The 19,210-nt window shown below is 36.8% G+C and overlaps 1 protein-coding gene across 4 annotated transcripts in view; it reads left to right on the top strand.

Annotated features, from left to right (window-relative positions):
• NELL2 (neural EGFL like 2) overlaps positions 1 to 19,210 on the top strand; it is a 513,811-nt gene that overhangs the window by 213,810 nt on the left and 280,791 nt on the right. For all 4 annotated transcript variants that reach the window (XM_066258163.1, XM_066258164.1, XM_066258165.1 and 1 more), the window contains one exon: positions 185 to 287. In XM_066258163.1, the coding sequence (XP_066114260.1) occupies positions 185 to 287 (103 nt within the window). The remainder of the gene's footprint in view (positions 1 to 184; positions 288 to 19,210) is intronic.

The following is a 19,210-nucleotide window of genomic DNA, read 5'->3' as shown; positions in this document are numbered from 1 at the left end:
TGTTCTAACCCAGTTTATACTACTGTGGGTCTCTGTGTTATAGGTTTTACTGAAAATAACCAAATAGAACAGTGGTATTTATGGAATTTTGTGGGAAGGGTTTGAAATTTGAGAAACATTTAAAAATACTTGAGGACCACCAAACTGCAACTTGGAAATTCACTAAATACTGTCTTCTTCTCAGAATGGGACCATCCAGTGTGAAACTCTGGTCTGCCCAAACCCTGACTGCCCACTGAAGTCTGCTCCTGCGTACGTGGATGGCAAGTGCTGTAAAGAGTGCAAATGTGAGCATAACTTTTAAGATGAATACTTTACTTGGCAAGAACAAAGCTTTGTATTAATAAATACTCATCCATTCATTTGTTTAATCTGGGCAAGCTAAATAACATCTAAATATTATGGAAAATAAGCAGAATACCTTCTCTATTTTGGTTGATCAGTTCTCCATTTAAAATTGCTCAATTTTATCTTAGCAGAAAAATGCTTTCTTGGAGGAATCTATTGTGTATAATGACAATAATAGAAAGATATATAAGAAACGGAAGATATTTCTCCCATTACACTACTTAATATAAATACTTCAAATTAGGTCAAGAATGGTCTACTTTCAACCATGATAATCAAGAAAATCGATGATACAAGTGACAGTCAACAATAGATGATATGCAGCTTCATTAGCCCAAACCACAGAAGCCCACGTTATTGTAGGACCATCCAGCATGGACAAGACCATGGCCTTTTATTCATAGAAAGAGGCTCACACCACTGAATGAGGAAACTGCCCCACTGTTTAGCAGCCATGCAGTGCACTTCTGATGTTAGGAAATGCTGTTTGAATTCTTAGCTATCCTGAAATGGGTTCTATACCATTCATTCAATAAAAGAAAGCATTGCATCTGTGTTACTTAAACCTTAAAAGACTGCCCTTAAATCCATTTTTAAAGGAGCATTTAAAATTTAGCAATTGTTCAAAGGAATAGTAACAAAAATGAAAAGTAAGTTATAAAGTGTGTTTGTAGACTGTGTAAGGATATGTAAGGGCAGCATAATCATACACACACACACAAAGACAGAGAAAGGAGAAGGGAGGGAGGAGAGGGGAGAGGGAAGAACAGGGAGAGGGAATGAATGCCTGATTTGCTAAAGTTACTAGGTTTACCTTGCTCCATTCCCGTTGCCATTGCCATACCTCACTCTTGCCTACACTGTGTGCTACTGCTAGTGAGAGTGACAACTCTCAGAGAAAAGTCAGGAAGTTGTTTTGTAGTTTATTGATTTGTTTTTTTCAGGAGCTCATTTATATTGAATTCATTAGACTTTACATGGAAGCCAATCCATTTTATGAAAGGGTATTAGCCTCATCAGGTAGATTGGCTGAACCAGGAAGGATTCATTGTAATTGTTCTTACACCTGTCACTAGCTAATTCCTTGGTGAGGAATAATCTGAGCTTTCCCTTGAACTTGCGTGATAACTGAACACTTGTATTGATGTTCTCTAGCTTTCATTGTAGAGAGATGGATGTGGGAGGAAGAAGCGTCCTCCACAGGGCTTTGTATTCATAACACGACAATAGCAAGGACCATATTTTTTTGCTTTAACTTTTTTTTTATTCTTTTTTCACCAATACTTTTGTTACCTGTGAATATGATAGATTTGCATTAAGTGATATCGATGTTATTAGAGACAGGCTGGTTGAAATAATGGATCATCATGTTAGATGAGTGAAAAGTACTGAATTTCGATTCTGATTTTACCATTCGTCTCTGTTACCAACAGTAAGCTGCCTACTAAATCAGACTATACTTGAAATCTTCCCCAAAACATGCAGTCATACTAACTGAAATGGTAAAATATTTTGAGATTCATTAATGCAAACTGCTTCTGGCAGACTTTGGCATTAATGATTGAAAATTGAACTGTGTTTGCCTCATTTATAAAACAGTGAAAGCTGCATGTAAGTAATCAGTGAGGAGGCCATAGCATCACTGAAGGAATGCCAGAATAATTCATCTGGGTCTTTCATTTTATATGGTTAACAGTAAGGACAGTGTGACTTGGTCTTTCAGTGACATTAGTGTTGTGGAATATAGAATATTTGTGCCTATGTTTGTTTGTATTTCAAGTTTTAAACTTCCTGTTCTAATGAACTCAGCATGTCACAAGAGCTAGCAAGATATATTCATAAATTTTTTTTCCTAAGGGTAAATGAGCACTTAGTTTATATGGTAAATATTCTTAGAGATTTGGGGGCAATGTGTCTCCACATGCACAATTTTAAAATTAGTCACTAAAAATACTTTGAAAAATGTACTTCTTAAAAGTTTTGCAACAACTTATTTTAAAATCGATAAATAAAATTTAAAATAAATTTAGTTAGCATTAACTGACTTGGTTAGATTGTTCAGATTTTCGTATTTTCTGCACTTGATCTTAGCCAAAAGGCCGAGAAGCGATAAGATTTTCGTATTTTCTGAAAGTGAAAGAAGCCAATAGTTATACATGTATGTATCCCATTGTTACATATAAGAAAGGAATAGTCTCATTTTCCTATGTTAATTTTTCCAGTATTATCATTGTTGTGATTTATGAGAACTGAATTCAATTGAATGTAAGTTAAGTTCTATGACTTATACTTCTTAAAACAAAAACATAAGCCTTCCTTTTATACCCTGCATTCATCCTGTCACTGAAACTCCTTTGCTCGACCGCCCTTTTAGTGACATAAAACTAACAAAATATATTCTTTAGGGAGAACTGTTTAAAAAGATTAATGACTTACTGTTTCTAAAGCGCTTGGAAGGTAAAACACACAACCTAACTGCTGAACACTCCGCCGTCAAGATTGAAGCGAACAGAGCCAGTGCGTGCGGCCAGTCGTGTTGGGTGCTTTTATTTAGTGCTTTCAGACCGGCCTCGGCAGAGCTGTATGTGCAACTCTGAGCAGCCCTGCTTTGCAGTCTGCTTTGTCTTTTCCGTCTGTAACTTTAGCTCCCGCCCTTTATCTGAATATAAATACTGATGAATAGTAAGATGGTTGTTCTTCTGGGAAAGTGGTCAGAGAGAACCAAGCCTGTCACTTTTCTTTATTTGAATTTGCATAAGCAAAGTGTTGAGTGAAGAGGCTTAACCTTTCCTGCCCCTACCATTGAGATACTGTGGTATAGTTAAACAGGGACAGGATAAAACCCAGAAGCTGGAAGGCCAGTGCCAAGTCACTATGGTAATAATAATCACAACTATAATGAAGTCATATCACTTTCATAGGTAAGAAGGCACATGTTATGTTCCTTATGTGATCTTTACCACTCCATAAGGTAGGCATTGCCTCCATCTCCTAATAAGAGGCATTATATGACTTGTCCAAGAAAGAATACACAAGTAGTTAGATGTCCTAGAGGAGTTCCATTTGAATGTGCTGTGCTTTGAAAATCATCTGTAAAAATCATCTGCTACAATTAATTTAGGTGATCCACTTTTATCACGTGGTAACTAAGTTTCCCATAAAGCCATTTGGACTCCTGGCCAAGTCTAGGTTGAATTGCAAAGTAATCAGAGTTTACTTTTGTCTCTCAATCCTCTCTCCCTTCAGCCAACATCACCATATCCTTTATTGTAGTCATAAGTTCTCAGCTAACCAACAGCAAGATTGACACAAGTTCAAGATAGCTCTAGAAAATATAAAGTGTAAACATCTTGGCTGAGTTTAACTCTGCTACAGGACAAGGCCAAACCAGTTAAAGTACTTAAAATCTCAGCCTAGTTATAAACAAACAAACAACAACAAAAACCTAAAGAATTAACAAAATATAATTTACCAAAGTTTGAGGAAATAGAAAGTTCTGGAAAGTCACTAAAATTAGGAAAAAGGTATTCAGTGCATTCATTCATTCATTCATTCATTCATTCATTCATTCATTCAATGGATTGTACATTTAAGTTTGAGCACAGACTGTTTCACAGAAAAGGTGATTTATAAAAATATGTAATCTGAAGCAAATCTGAATATCTTTTAAACTTAATATCCAGAACTTTCTATTTCCTCAAACTTTGGTAAATTATATTTTGTTAATTCTTTAGGTTTTTGTTGTTGTTTGTTTGTTTATAACTAGGCTGAGATTTTAAGTACTTTAACTGGTTTGGCCTTGTCCTGTAGCAGAGTTAAACTCAGCCAAGATGTTTACACTTTATATTTTCTAGAGCTATCTTGAACTTGTGTCAATCTTGCTCTAATATCTTTTAAAAGAGAGGCAATGCTTTTTGTTTATTTTTTGTTCTTTTTTAAACAACAAGGAAGGCAGATTTCACCTCTATTTCTAGATAGGCATCAAATACAGGAAATGTGAGAGTGACTATCCATATCCATTGGTGCTTGCCTACTAGCAATGGTTATTTTGTTTTTTTCTCAGAGGCCAGATTTATGTGAATAAATTAAAGTCATCCTTTCTATTGAAAAAATAAGAGCTTAAAACATAATATAGATTACATTTTAATATTATGTGTTCTGATTAGACATCAGATTGCATTATATTTAATTTTAAAAACTCAATTTATATAAAATATAGTTACTATAATATCTTTGCATTTGGAGTAGTTGAGTATGTGGCTTACAGAGTTAGATTTTTCTGGGTTTGACTTCTGGCTTTACTACTTATTAGCTGTGTAATTTTTGTCAGGTTACTTAACCTCTCAGAGTCTTAGTTTTCTTGTCTAGACAATGGAGAGAGCATTTATATCTATTTTATAGGTTTGGTGTGAGGACTGCATGAATAATATATGTAAAGTGCTTAGAACAATGTTACCTATTATTGTTGTTTTTATTAAAAGAACCATTCATGTTTTTATTGATAAAAGTACAAAATAGTGAAGCTATCTTGTTAGGTCATAGATCTTAAAGCTATTCAGGACCCCAGAGATCTTGAGAACAGCCATTTGCTTTGGGGGAGAAATGTTTAATTATTCCTATTACAGAGTATAAATGTGGCCAGGAGGGTTAAATGACTTTTCTAAGATCAAACAGGATGCAATACAAGGTAATATTTTTTCTCTGTGTTGTGTGTGTGTGTTTTTTTGTTTGTCTTGTTTTTTACAGAGACAGAGAGAGGGATAGACAGGGACAGACAGACAGGAACGAAGAGAGATGAGAAGCATCAATCATTAGTTTTTCGTTGTGACACCTTAGTTGTTCATTGATTGCTCTCTCATATGTGCCTTGACCGCGGGCCTTTAGCAGACCAAGTAACCCCTTGCTCGAGCCAGCAATCTTGGGTCCATGCTGGTGAGCTTTGCTCAAACCAGATGAGCCCGCACTCAAACTGGCGACCTCAGGGTCTCGAACCTGGGTCCTTCCACATCCCAGTCCAACGCTCCATCCACTGCGCCATCGCCTGGTCAGGCCACGTTGTGTTTTGATATATATGTTCTCCTTAAAGAGTCATTTTCTATCTTAACATTTGGATAGGTATGACCAATGTTAACAGTAAGAACCAATTCATCATGCATTATCTATTTTTTTGTGTGGCTTCCTTCATTCAAAATCATGTTTGTGAGATTGATTCTTGCATGTTAATGTCGATCATTCATACTTATTGGAGTATATATTCTATCTGTGCCATAAGCTAATTTATTGTTGAAGGGCACCTGGGTGCTTTCCAGTTTGGAGCTATATGAATACTTCTGTAAATATTCTTTACATAGTTTTTGGTATTAACCCTTTGAGTAGTACAAACATTCATGTACGTCCTCATGCCTCCTGACCATCCAGAGTACGATCAATTTATTTTAAAAAGGCAAATGTATGTTCTTCTTGTTTCTATAAATTGGTTACCAAACAAACATGATTTTAAGTTAATAAAGCTGGAACTGGAACTAATTTTATTTTTGTAAAGGAAGAAAAAACTCACTCCCGAGCATCAGTGAGCATGAAAAAAAACTCGCTACTCAAAGGTGTAAGCATGCCTGGTGGGTACGTACCTTGGAATTGTTTGGTGGGTGGGCAGAACTGTTTTATTCCATGGCAAGTCTGTTCTTCCTTTTGGCAAAAATGTTTTGTCAGACAGTTTTCTAAATGGTTATACCAGTTACTCTCTTTTATTTTTATATTATGAAAATAATGTGGATAGTTCAAGTCCTGTCACTTAAAGTGCAAGTACAGCAGGGACAAGGGATTAAATGACTACCACCGAAATAATTTGGGGATTAAAAAAAAAAAAGGTATGGCAATGTAATGAAATTGATACAGAGACTTTTGAACATGTGCATGTAAGGATGAGACACAAAAATCAGTGGGATATAATTCACCAAGAATCTGCTTTTAAAATAAGAAAAAATAATTTAAGTCATTTATATAAGCTAGATTTAAAAGGAAAATAATTTTGGTGCAACATAACCAATAAACTTAACTGCTTCTGTGGTGATATTGGAAACATGAGCAGTACACAGTGTGTTCCGGAACACAATTATAGATTAGTTGGCATTCTATAGACTTAGGGGTCTGGCTCCATGACCAGAATGCCACTGCAGACTGAAAAAGATAAATAGCAGTTAAAAGAAAGATGTGTTTACATATCAAATGTAATATTTTTAGAAAGTTTCCTCAAAGTCTGCATTTAAAAAAAAAATCATTGTCATAGCAAACAATTGAGTGAACTGAGAGCTCATGGTGTTGCTGTAAATCATGTATATGATCTTGGTCTAGATTCAGTCTTTTCTCAACAAAATAACCCTGATTTAGTATTTAAAGTAATATTGAGTGAAATGATAGAATTAGGATATATTTTATTTTTATAGGTCAGTGTGAAAAAAGTGGGCAAGAAAATAATCTACTTGTGCGCTAAGATAATTGAACTTAAGGTAGGAAATATTTTCACTAAAGACAGATAGCTATAAGTTTTATTAAAGATTTCATCAGGATAATCCTGTAGGCTTCCTAAATACTGTCATTAACTTGGTGCTGATGTTTTTTTTTAAATAAGTTCTTCAAAAAGACATTTTGTATACTGCTATCTTTTATACACTATAAAAACTGATAAATGTTGCCTGACCTGTGGTGGCGCAGTGGATAAAGCGTCGACCTGGAAATGCTGAGGTCGCCAGTTTGAAACCCTGGGTTTGCCTGGTCAAGGCACATATGGGAGTTGATGCTTCCAGCTCCTCCCCCACTTCTCTCTCTCTCTCTCCTCTCTCTCTTTCTCTCTGTCTCTCCCTCTCCTCTCTAAAATGAATAAGTAAAAAAAAATTAAAAAAAAAACAAAACAAAAAACTCATAAATGTTAAAACAGAGGAAAAGATACTGAGCAGGTGATATATTAATAAGCAAGAATAATTAACAGTATGGCCTTCAGATTAATGACTGTATGAGACACCACATGATACATTTTAATGATCTTTTAAAATATATAAATCTGTTAATTAGCCAGCTAGTAGCAGAGCTAGGCTGCCAGGAAAAGCCAGGGCAGGATCACAGAATAATGACAATGTCACAGTGATGAAGCTTCTGTGTCCTGTACCCCACAGTCCTGAGCAGTGTAAGTTGCTTGAGATTGTCATTTTTCTTACTAATCTTAGTATCGTATTTGAAACCTTTTAACTAAACACAATACATGCATACGGCAAATATTCAAGCTATCCAAAAAGACATGAAAGAAAATTTTAGAATCTCCCTTACTCTTTCTCCCCCAAACTTCTATTCCTTGTACTTCAGATTATTTTTTTCTTCTTTTTTCCAAGTGAGGAGGAGAGGAGATAGACAGACTCCTGCTTGTGCCCCGACTGGGATCCACCTGGCAACCCCTTGTGGGGCTGATGCTCTGCCAATCCAGGGTGATGCTCGCAGTGAATCTATTTTTAGCACCTGTCTTGGAGGCTCCATGGAGCCATCCTCAGCACCCAGGGCGATACGTTTGAACCAGTTGAGCCATGGCTGTGGGAGGGGAAGAGAGAGAGAGAGAGAGAGAGAAGGAGAAGGGGAAGGGGAAGGGGTGGAGAAGCAGATGGTTGCTTCTCCTCTGTGCGCCCTGACCCGGAATCCAAACACTGGGCCCATGCTCTACCATTGAGCCAACTGGCCAGGGCTTACTTCAGATTATTTTTAATGCATCTGCTCAAATGTGAAAGTGTAGGCTTTTTATATAGGTTGCATAATATCATAAATTTTTTGGACTTTTACCTTGGAGATGTTTCTATATCAACTAACTGTTAAAAATTGCCGCATATTATTCTGATTTATAGTTTATTATAATGCTATTTCTCCCCTCTGAAAGGGCATTTTGGTTGTTTCCAATTTGTTATTTTTCTTATGAAAAACAATATTTTAGGATGTCATTAGTACATAATCTTGGCATACTTTTATATGGCTTTATCTATAGAGTAAATTGCTAATGGTGGAATTACTGAGGTAGCATTTTCCAAATTACTCTACTAAAAGCCAGTCTTGGGAGTCATTTCCCTACAGCGAACAGTGCTGAGGGAAACTGGAAACACCACTTTTCTTTTTGTGTCACTAGGTCTTCAAAAAGGGCATAGAAATATTAATTCCTGGGAGATCCTCTAAGGAAAGTCATTTGTGGAATCCTGAACTTCCTCGTTTTACTGCAAAACATGTTGTCTAGTGAGCTCATGCGAAATTATTGTTACAGTTAATTGCTGTTCCGCATCTTCAATAAATTCCATAAATGGATAAGAATATATTGAACGTATGTGTTTCTGAAATGAAAGCAGTATTCCAGAAGACATAACACGGGGTACTGTCCTCTGATTGCGAGGCTGTGCCTAGTTAATCATGTTTTATTCTAGAATAATAGAGTACTCAGCCTCTAGTTCTTCACTCTGAATAGTAATTCTTCTTTATTATTAAGAAAGATCATTGAATTAATGTAGTTTGTGGATTTTACTATTTTTATGACCCATTACATTTTCTCAAAAGAATTTCTCTGTCCATTTAAATGACATTGCTTAAGTGGCCTAAAACTTTTCAGAGGAGAGCTTTATGCAAATTTGTCTGTAATAATAATTAAATCAACTTGTCTGGCATTGTTCTAGGAGACTAAAAGTGGGAGTGTTTAGGTGAGCAGAAGGCTAGTCCTCCTTAGTAGTGTAAAGCTGAAACAAGTGAGAGAATTTTAGATTTATACCAAAGCAAAAGAGTGATAATCTTGATATCATTCATATGAGACTCAATTTAAGGGAGATGAAAAATATTCATCTTAGGCAGAAAATGTAATATCTTATCTTCAGTGTTGGTAGGTAATTGTTTTAAAAATGAGCTTATTTCTTTCTCAATAGACATCATACAAAATTGCATTTGAAATTAGAATAGGGAAAAATAAGATACATGCAATTTAAAGCATCTTACAAGTTGATTTTGGCAATTATGGGAAAGTAGTAACTCAGGAAGACCAATTGCATAATAAAAGTAAATGGACATCATAGTGCCCATTAAATAGAGAATAGAGCCAAACCACCTACCATCCCCAACAAAGAGTACAAAACAGCAACTCAGTTACACTGGACTGCCCACTGGATGCCTTGAATACTGTATGTGTCATGGGTTCTCTGGTATATATTTACAGATTATATAAAATTAACATAAACTGAAAATTTAATGAAGAAAATGCAATGACAGGAGTTCAGCCTGAGGAAGGGTCAGAGAAGAATTCTCTCTCTCTTTTTTTTGTTCAGAGATGGTTGTTATAGAATATAATTCAAGCACATTCTTTGTAAGAAAGCTGGCCCCAAATTCAGAACTATTTAACTATAAAAATGACATGAAATTGCTTTTAAAAATTGTTCCTGGAGTTATGGTGGTAAGAATGGAGCTCTATTCAACTCAGGAACATTAAACTGATAAAGAGATGTCTCACATTTATTTGGAGTGACAAATTCTGTTCCTGTATAGCTCCTAGGTTACAAAGCTGTACAGCATGTTACTGTACTATACTGGATATGGTAGACAATTGTAATAAAATGGTAAGTGTGTAATACATCTGTTATGACTGCTATGACATCTCTGGGCAATAGGAATTTTTCAGCTCCAGTATAATTTTATGGTACCACCACTCTATATGCTGTGCATGAAAAAGGGGTTCCACAGAAATTAACCTCACTGGGTGATCAGATCATAAATTCCTAACTGGGCAGGTCATGGTGTGTAGTCATGCCCTAGGCATAAAACTTCTTTAGTAAAAGGCTCATCTTTGCCTTAAGCAAGCACTGTCAGTTGTTTCATGTGATGTGCATCTAGGTGAACACACCTTTGAAATAAGCTACCCTCAAGGGAGCACATAATCTTGTTAACTGTTCTGTAATGCAGTCCTCCCCTCGCTATCTCCCACTTTCATGTAATCTTCCTCACTTGATTCTGAATGCATAAAAGAAGCTGCAAACTGCCATTTTTAGAAGCATTTTTTTCAATCTGTTGAGATCTTGCTTCCAGGCATTCTCTCCGTTTGGCTTAAATCAATTTTTAGAAAAAGTCTGTCTAAAAAAAGAGATGTCTCATGAACATTTATATTGTATGTATATGAATAATAACATACAGGTATGCTATTTATGATTTTAACAGTTTGGAAGTGACCCCAATGATCTATGACATATACTTTGGTAATTTTGCTGAGACCTGAATTTTTGTCCAATAAGCTATGGGTCATCTATACAGCAGCACATCACTTAGCTCAGTGATTCTCAAGTTCTAACGGGAATATGAATCACCTGGGGAACTTGTTAAAATGAAAATTAGGATTCAATGATTCTTGGTTGGAACCTGAGAACTTGCATTTAACCAGCTATATCCAAACTGCTGGGACAAGCTTGACTCCATTAGCAGGACCACATTTCTAAGTACTCTTGGTGGAATCTTTCCCATCAGTCTGATTTCCCAGACCTTTAGCAGCTTGCTACAGTTTCATATGATGTATAGTTTTAGTTTATGCTGAGTGGTTCTACTGAGATGAATTGTGCTGTTTCAATGTTAAATTGAACTGTTCTCAACCAACTTGAAACTGTTCGTGGACCATGGAGACTTTGAAGTCTGTTTTTTATTTTTTTTATTGTAGGTCTGGTAAGAATAAGACTATTAATAAAAGCAACTCAGTACTAGAAACTTTAGGACAATGCATTTCCCACAAGCTTGAATTCTCTTTCCTCCTTTGTAAAAATTCTACCATGAATCCTCACCCTTAGACTTGTGCTCCAGGCCACTTGATTCCTGGGGTTATTTGAAAGATGGTGGTCTGGGAGGAGTTAGTGAACCTGCACAAATGTACCTCATGATGCTAAAACCCAGTGTGTGCAGAGAGCCCTGGGTAGCCTTTCAGTTTTTATTCAGCCAATTCAAGACTGTCCAACCATTTTCAGGTCCTCAAACTTTATTGTTGTATTATTTTTAAGAAGATGCGGAGCATGAACTTTTTTTTTTCTCTCCCGTGTCATTATTGTTAGATAAGGGAAGCTAATTCTTTATTATACTTGGATTAAGAGAATAAAATACAACTGGTAACACATTCTTTTCCAACTCTTTTGTGGGTAAGCATCACCTTTTGAAGCCAATAAAAAATTGAGCTTTTCTGATCTCAAGTGAGGTCCTCTCACAGCAGGCAGTATGAAGAATTCCCTATTTCTGTTTTGCCTGTAGTCAACCTCCAGCATTTCTCAGGCCCTGAATCCCAGAAGGTCATTTTTATTTGTTGGTTGGGAAGAAAAGAGAGGAGTGGGCCAGTGTGGAACATGAGGGACATTGTACTTGTTCACTGATTTATTTCATTTGTGACTGTCCCTTCAGACCATGATTCCTAAATGCTGAATGCTGGGGAGACAATCAGTAAAATGTGAAGTGGAATGTAAGAATTGGATTAACTGTCCTGACTGAGTTTCCCACGTGCACAGGAGCAAATTTAGGAGCTGGAGACCTTGGAATAATCCTAGAAATAGTAGTGTGGAGATGATTGTTCTGTGCATAGAGAAGTTAAGTGAAATAAAGGTGAACTTGTGTGTCTTCCACTGAGTCTCTGTTCTATGATTTTCATTCTTTTGAAACAGTTATTAAGCACCTCCGATTAATTAGTCTTTGCTATAAACACTGGGATACAGTAGTGAACAAAATAAGATTGCTCTCTGCCCTCAATGTCCTAACAATCAAATTGGAGAGCTATTCATCATATAATGATCAAGTATGCAATGCAGTGTTACAGCAGTAAGACGTTGATAAAGCACCTGTAAATAAGTGAAATTCACCTTGATGGGAGATCAAGAAAGGCATCCTTCAGAAAATGGTGTTTGAGTTGAGACCTAATGCTAAATAGCATTGCACTTGTGAAGAGAAGACAGAAGAAACATTCAGGCTGAGAAAATTTGATATGCAAAGGTTCTGTGCAGGGAGGTAGGAGGTTGTGAAGGGAGGCTGGTGTGGTTGACTTTCTGAGTCAAGGACATAATGTGAAATGCAGCTCTAGAGGTTAGAAGGGGCCAAATTAAAAAGTTTTATTTTTATTTTAAGGGCAACAGAATTCAAGCTACATATTTTAAGCAACCAGGTCTGCTTTTGCACTTATGCGGAGAAGAGATTATGGTAGCTTTATTAAATGAAAGTTATGGGAAGTTAAATTCTGAATACATTTTGAAAGTAGAGCCAACAGGATTTTCTGATGGCTTGATTACAGGTATGGGTAAAGAGGACTTGAGATGACTTCGAGGTTTTCGGATTGAGGAAGTAGAAGGATGGAGCTGCTATTAACTAAGATGGGGATGGCTGCTAACTGAGCCAGATTTGGGAGTGTGGCTAAGATCAAGTGTTCAGTTCAGATATGCTCTGTTGAAGGGGTGCATCAGCCATTTAAATAAGCATGTAGAGCAAGCAGTTGTCATAACAGTCTGGAGCCTGAGACAAAGAGGTAAAAATCTGGAATGTTGAATTCTTTCATATGTTGGTTGGCAATTTGTGTTTATTTTTTGAAGTGATTTTTCATTTACATTGTCTACTTTAAAATTCAATTCTTTGTACTTTTGCTTCTTCATTTGTAAGGTTACTTTACAGTGAGATTCATCTGATATATGTAGCAAATATATTTCATAATGTTTTTTCTTTTGTGTTTTTCAACATAAAGATTAAAGTTTTTTATTTACTGAGTACCTTAGTCATGCTTAAAAAGACCTTTTACTCTTTTCATTCACAAAATATTCACCTACACTGAATGGCCCCTCATTTTTCATTTCAAGCATAAACAATCTGGGATTTGTTTTTGTAGACACGAGATCATTCTAGTTAACTGTCTTGTCAAACAGGTTAACCAATCATTTCAGTACTATTTGTTGAATAATTCTTTTGTTCACTGAGTAATATGACAATTTCTCTTCTATTAAACATTTATATATTTACATGTATTTGAGTTTATTTCTAAAATTTCTATTAGTTTCTATTCATCTATTTCTCATGGTACTGATTCTATAGTGTTTTAATTATTGTAGCTTTCTAGTATGAGATATTATCTGGAAAAACAAATCTACCATTATAAAAATTGTTTTCTTGGGTTATTTTCTCTCATTTATGCTTTCAGATGACATTTACATATCATAAGAATTATTGGTCCTTAAATGGTTATTAAAGTTCAGTCATATGTGTGTCTGATTCTGGTACTTTTTTTTGACATAATATCACAGAAAAAGTATATGTGGTTATTCTTATTTGTTATTTTGTATGTATTAGTAAAAGCAGTCTCATGGTTTAAGATTTGAAATATTTCAGAGTGGAATAGCTTTGGGTGTTGACAAGTTCAAGGGTATAGCTGTGGAAATGGAATGCTTATGTGGTGGTAGTGAGGAAATGAAATTCACTGTATATAAGGGGACAAGCAAATTTAGATTTCAGGTGTTGAATACATTTTCTAAAGGCCATTCAAAGTTTCCTAAGACAAATTGGAGAGGAAGATTGTTTTTCAGGTTTCAAAGTCCCCAGTGACTCTGTTACATACAGAGAGATGATATTAATGAGAAGAGGAAGGAGTGGGTGTCATAAGTATCAAAGCAGATTAGAGTTTTACATGAGGATGAAAAAGTGGTACTTTGAAAGTGGCATTCCTTCCAATTGCAAGTACACATGTGGTATTGGAAAATAAAAAACCTAAATGGATGGTTTAAGAGAAGGAAGCATTATCCTCACTGAAAATTCTAGTTTCAACCAGAGTAAGGAAGCAAAGGGTACTTTTTGAGAAACATTAGATTATGAAGTATATATATGGTATGAAGGATATATATGGATAGTGGTTGAGATGGAGGATTGGAAGCTCTGTGGATCAGTTGGCTTTTGCTTGTAGTAAAACATTCCCAAAGTTTGTAACCTAAAACAATAATTTGGCAGGTTGGAAATTTGGACTGGGTTCACCTGGGAATTATACTTTTTAGTCTTGATCTGGTTAGTCTGATCTTGGCTGGGCTTGCTTATCTGTCTATAGTTAGCCGGTGAGTTAGCTCAGCATGTTAGTTTACGATGGCCTCACTTTTTGTGGCTGGAATAATTGGAGCTTCTTTCCATGTTTTCTTTCAACCTAGAAAGTTATCCCAGCATTATTTATGTGATGGTGGCAGATATTTTTTATAAATAATTCATGTCTCTTAAAAAAATGTATTTATTTATTTTAGAGAAGTGGTGGGGGGTGGGGGAGAGAAGGGCAGGGGAAGAAGGAAGAATCATCAACTCCCGTATGTGACTTGACCAGGCAAGCACAAGGGTTCGAACTGGTGACCTCTGCATTCCAGGTCAACACTTTATCCACTGCACCATGGTGGCAGATTTCTAAGAAAGTCCAAGTTTTCAGAGCTTCTTGAGACCTAGGCTAAGAATTTAGCTGGAGTTGATTGCTTCTACCATGTTTTCTTGACCAAGTCAAGTCACAAGGCCAGTACAGATGTTGGAGAACCTGTAAAGTCACATTGAAAGGGGCATAGAAACAGGCAACAGAAAACTTGGAACCATTTAAAAAATATTCAGCACCCTGGGAGGATGATTTTGGACAAGGGTCCCCAAACTTTTTACACAGGGGGCCAGTTCACTGTTTCTCAGATGGTTGGAGGGCTGCCACATACAGTGCTCCTCTCACTGACCACCAATGAAAGAGGTGCCCCTTCTGGAAGTGCTGCAGGGACTGGATAAATGGCCTCAGGGGGCCACATGCGGCCCACGGGCTGTAGTTTGGGGATGCCTGATTTGGGGGAAGGAAAATAACAAATAAAAATCCAGGGAGAGGCCTGACCTGTGGTGGCGCAGTGGATAAAGCGTCGACCTGTAAATGCTAAGGTCACCGGTTTGAAACCCTGGGCTTGCCTGGTCAAGGCACATATGGGAGTTGATGCTTCCAGCTTCTACCCCTTCTCTCTCTCTCTCTCTCTCTCTCTCTCTCTCTCTCTCTCTCTCTCTCTCTCTCTCCTCTCTAAAAATGAATAAGTAAAATAAAAAAATCCAGGGAGATATGAGGATGAAAGCAGGAGAGATGTATATGGTTGTTGCTTTCAATTGGGGAGTTGTGGTCAAGGATGACAGGATATGAGTTGTGACATGCTTCACTGACTTCAAGGGCCTGGTTCTCATGTTCTCACTCTGGTACTAACTTTCAGCATTGGGGAAGCTGCATTCTCATGTAATATCAAGAGCTTGGTGAAACTTGTGGTCAACTGCCATGTCTGAGGCCAGAATCCCTAGTTGAGGTAACAAATGGTATGTTAGAGGCATGAAGTTTTACTTTTTGATCAGTGTTTCAAATAGAAAAATAGAAAGGTAGTATGGTGCCTTTAAAGAACACTAGCCCAGACAGGCAGGGGTCAGTAGTGGGTAAGTCCTAGGACTCGAAACTCAAGGTGGAAATAACAGTGGTGTTAGGTGAGTGGCAAGTAAGGAGTGAGGCTTTTGAAGGAATGCTAACTCAGTTATATAGAATGAATTGGGTTATTCTATTTCACACAAAGCAGGGTCCATTTGTCATTTATCTCTGTATCTCCATTACTCAACACACTATGCAATACACTGTAACTGCTCAGTAAATGTTTGTTGCATTATTTATTGAATTAGGTATTCTATATTTTGGCCCTTTCCCCAAATTTTTGTGGTACTTTATGTTTTCTGTATGTATTAACAGTTAATTTTAGATTATTATACTTGTGCAACTTCTGCAAAGAGTACAACTGATTGTACTTTTCTTCACTGTGACAAGTTTATTCTTTCTGTATCCTAATATGGGGCTTTGATAAAACAGTTTCACTAAAGGTTATGCGTGGCGGTGATTGCCAAAGCTAATAGCACTGATGGATGAAAAAGCATTCCTCTTGAAAAGAGCAGAAACAATCATTTTTTCTAGATTTTTGTCACAAATGGTGCATGCTTTCACTCAGGGTAAGTTAAAATCATTTCCTGATTCTAAATACTTTGAGGATAAAAAATTTCCTAAGTAATCCAGTTATTACAGATAACATATCAAGAAACTATCATATAAACATTTAACTGGGATTGTCTGTTTTGATTGTGCTAAAAACAGATACGTTTTCATATACGCAGTATTAATGTTGGCTCTCTCTCTTTTCTATCTGTCTGTCTCTGTGTGTGTGTGTCTGTCTATTTGTCTATGTATATCCTATATTTTAAAAAGACCTTTTCCACACATGAAAGCAAATATGTTCTATCAGATAAAGAAAGCATAATGTTTGTTTCCAGGTTTCACTATTGTAAAAGTACCTCCATAATTATTATATGAAGATGAATCTAAAGAACAGAAATTTATAGGTCAAACTATACAAAATTTGTAGAATTTTGACACGTTGCTGAATTGTGCTCAAAGGTTTTACCAATTTACATATCTATAATAAACAAGACTGCCTGTTTCTGTATCCAGCACAAGATATTATCATTAAAAAGAGAATATTTTCTAGTTTGATGTATGACATGTTGTATCCTGTCGAGTGTGACTTGAGCATAGTGAATGGGTGTGAGAACGTAAGTACAGTATTGTGGGATAAAGGTGGAGAGAGTAGTAGTGGCCAGCTGACACACGGCCTTTCAGGTGATTTGAAAGACCTTGATAGTTATCTCCAAAGTGTTAGGAAGCATTTGAAAGGTTTTCAACAGCAGTAAAATGTGATGACATATTACATTGTAGGGAGAGTATTCTGCAGCAGTGGGGATTGAAAGGAATAGGAGGATGTGTAGCAGCACTAGTTAGAAGCGTTAACACTAGTCTAATTTGGAGAGGTTGAGTTCTGGGGCAGGATAATGGCTATGGAATTAGAAAGAAGTGAATAGATTTAATATGTGAAAGTAGAATACATTGCTTATGGTGATTGGATTTGAGAATGGGAGGGAGAGGTGTGTTATAGATGAGTTTCAAATTTCAAATGTGCAAGTGGATGGATGGTTCTTCTAAAGTAGAGAGGGGTGCAAGCAGGTTTAGGAGAAAATTATGAATTCAGTTTTGTCACAGTGAAATTAAGATGATAGTGGATATCTGAGAGGAAGTGTTGAAGTTTGCTGTATAAGTTTGAACTTTGGAAGAAATAGGTTTGAATGGAAGATATGTATGATATATGGGACTCATCTATATATAGATAGTAATTGCGGTTGTGGGAATGGCTAGAGTCACTGAGGGAGAGAATGTAATGAGAGGGAATGAGGGCTAGGACTAATTCTGTAAAATACTCTGAGAAAGAGCTGCCAGAGATTTACATGGAAAGTCAGAATTATTTTGTATAATGGAACCTAAAGGAAAAACATGTTTTGGGAAGAGGGGAGTGATACATGATAGCAAAATGTGCTAAGAGGACAGGGATGATGATACCCAACATTTTGCATCAGATTCAAAATATGGAGGTGATTGTCACAGTGAGAGCAGTTATGGTGGACCAAAACGGAGGACTTATTAAAGTGGGCTATGAGGAGTGTATGGGAGGAAAAGTGGTGATTCTTTTTGCAGTAACTTTGGCTGTGAGTTGGGAGAGCGATGGAGCAGGTACTGAAAACACATCTAGGACTTGAGTTTTTAATATGAGCGGGAATAGGAATAGATAATATTGAAATGTTGATGGCATATGTCAGAGAGGGAGAGAGGGAGGAAGAGAGAGGTGTGTAAATATTGAAAATAGAAGAGATGGCCTGACCTGTGGTGGCGTAGTGGATAAAGTGTCAACCTGGAACTCTGAGGTCGCCAGTTTGAAACCCCAGGCTTGCTTGGTCAGGGCACACATGGGAGTTGTTGATGCTTCCTACTCCTCCCCTCTTCTCTCACTCTCTCTCTCCCCCCCTACCTCCTCCCCTCTCTAAAATGAATAAAAAAGAAAATAGAAGAGATGAATTAATTGATTTACAATAAATTGAACGAGAAGGATAGGATTCAGAGCATAATTGGAGGCACAGACATACCTCCTATACAGAAAGAGGAGGAAGGGAGAGTGGGTGGACACAGATGTAACTAAATGTACACATTTTGTGGAAAGGAAGTTGAAGGAGTGGAGTCTGTGTCTGATAGCTTTTATTTACTCTGTGAAGTGTAGGACCCAGTGTAAATTATTGGGAAAAAGTAGAGTCAGAGGCAGATATGGGTTGAAAGATACCTGTTTAAGACATGTTGACAAAGTTGCTTACTAGAGTCTGTACTACTCATCCATGTGGTTATATAATTTTCCTCTTAACTTTTCAACAACTCAGATATAGGCATGAGAAAAATATATGGATTCATCCATGGTTGGGATTTTGCTTTCTCGATGCATAAGTTTATGATGTTGGCCAAAACTGGTTCAAATTTAAAGACTTAAGAGATTAAAATTGGTTGGAAAGAAGGTAAGGGCAGTTGAGGGCTAATCAACAAGGAAAAGTTAATTTGCATTGAATTGGAAACATTAAAAAGATTGAAGGAAAAATGCAGAGAGTAGTTGCAGAGGCAACTTGGAAGTATAAGGAGTTTGTGTGGAAGAGTAGAATACCTGATTTCGAGCTTTTGGAGCTGGAGCGGTTTTGAATGAGACAAGTGCAGAATATGTCTGGGCAGGTGAAGTGCATGTAGCATGAGGTCAAAAGAGCCAAGAAGCAGAGTGCTGGATGGGTCAACTACATGAATGTCAAAATCTTCTTGAAAGTCGCAGACATCTGGATGGAGAAAAAAAATATGACCCACATTTAAAAATCAACAAGGAATGAAGGAGAGGTTCCAGTGTGTGTGTGTGTGTGTGCGCGCGCGCACGTG

The sequence above is a fragment of the Saccopteryx bilineata genome, chromosome 2, assembly GCF_036850765.1.
Source record: "Saccopteryx bilineata isolate mSacBil1 chromosome 2, mSacBil1_pri_phased_curated, whole genome shotgun sequence".
In the NCBI taxonomy this organism is placed as follows: Eukaryota; Metazoa; Chordata; class Mammalia; order Chiroptera; family Emballonuridae; genus Saccopteryx; species Saccopteryx bilineata.
This window is presented reverse-complemented; position numbering and strand designations above follow the sequence as displayed.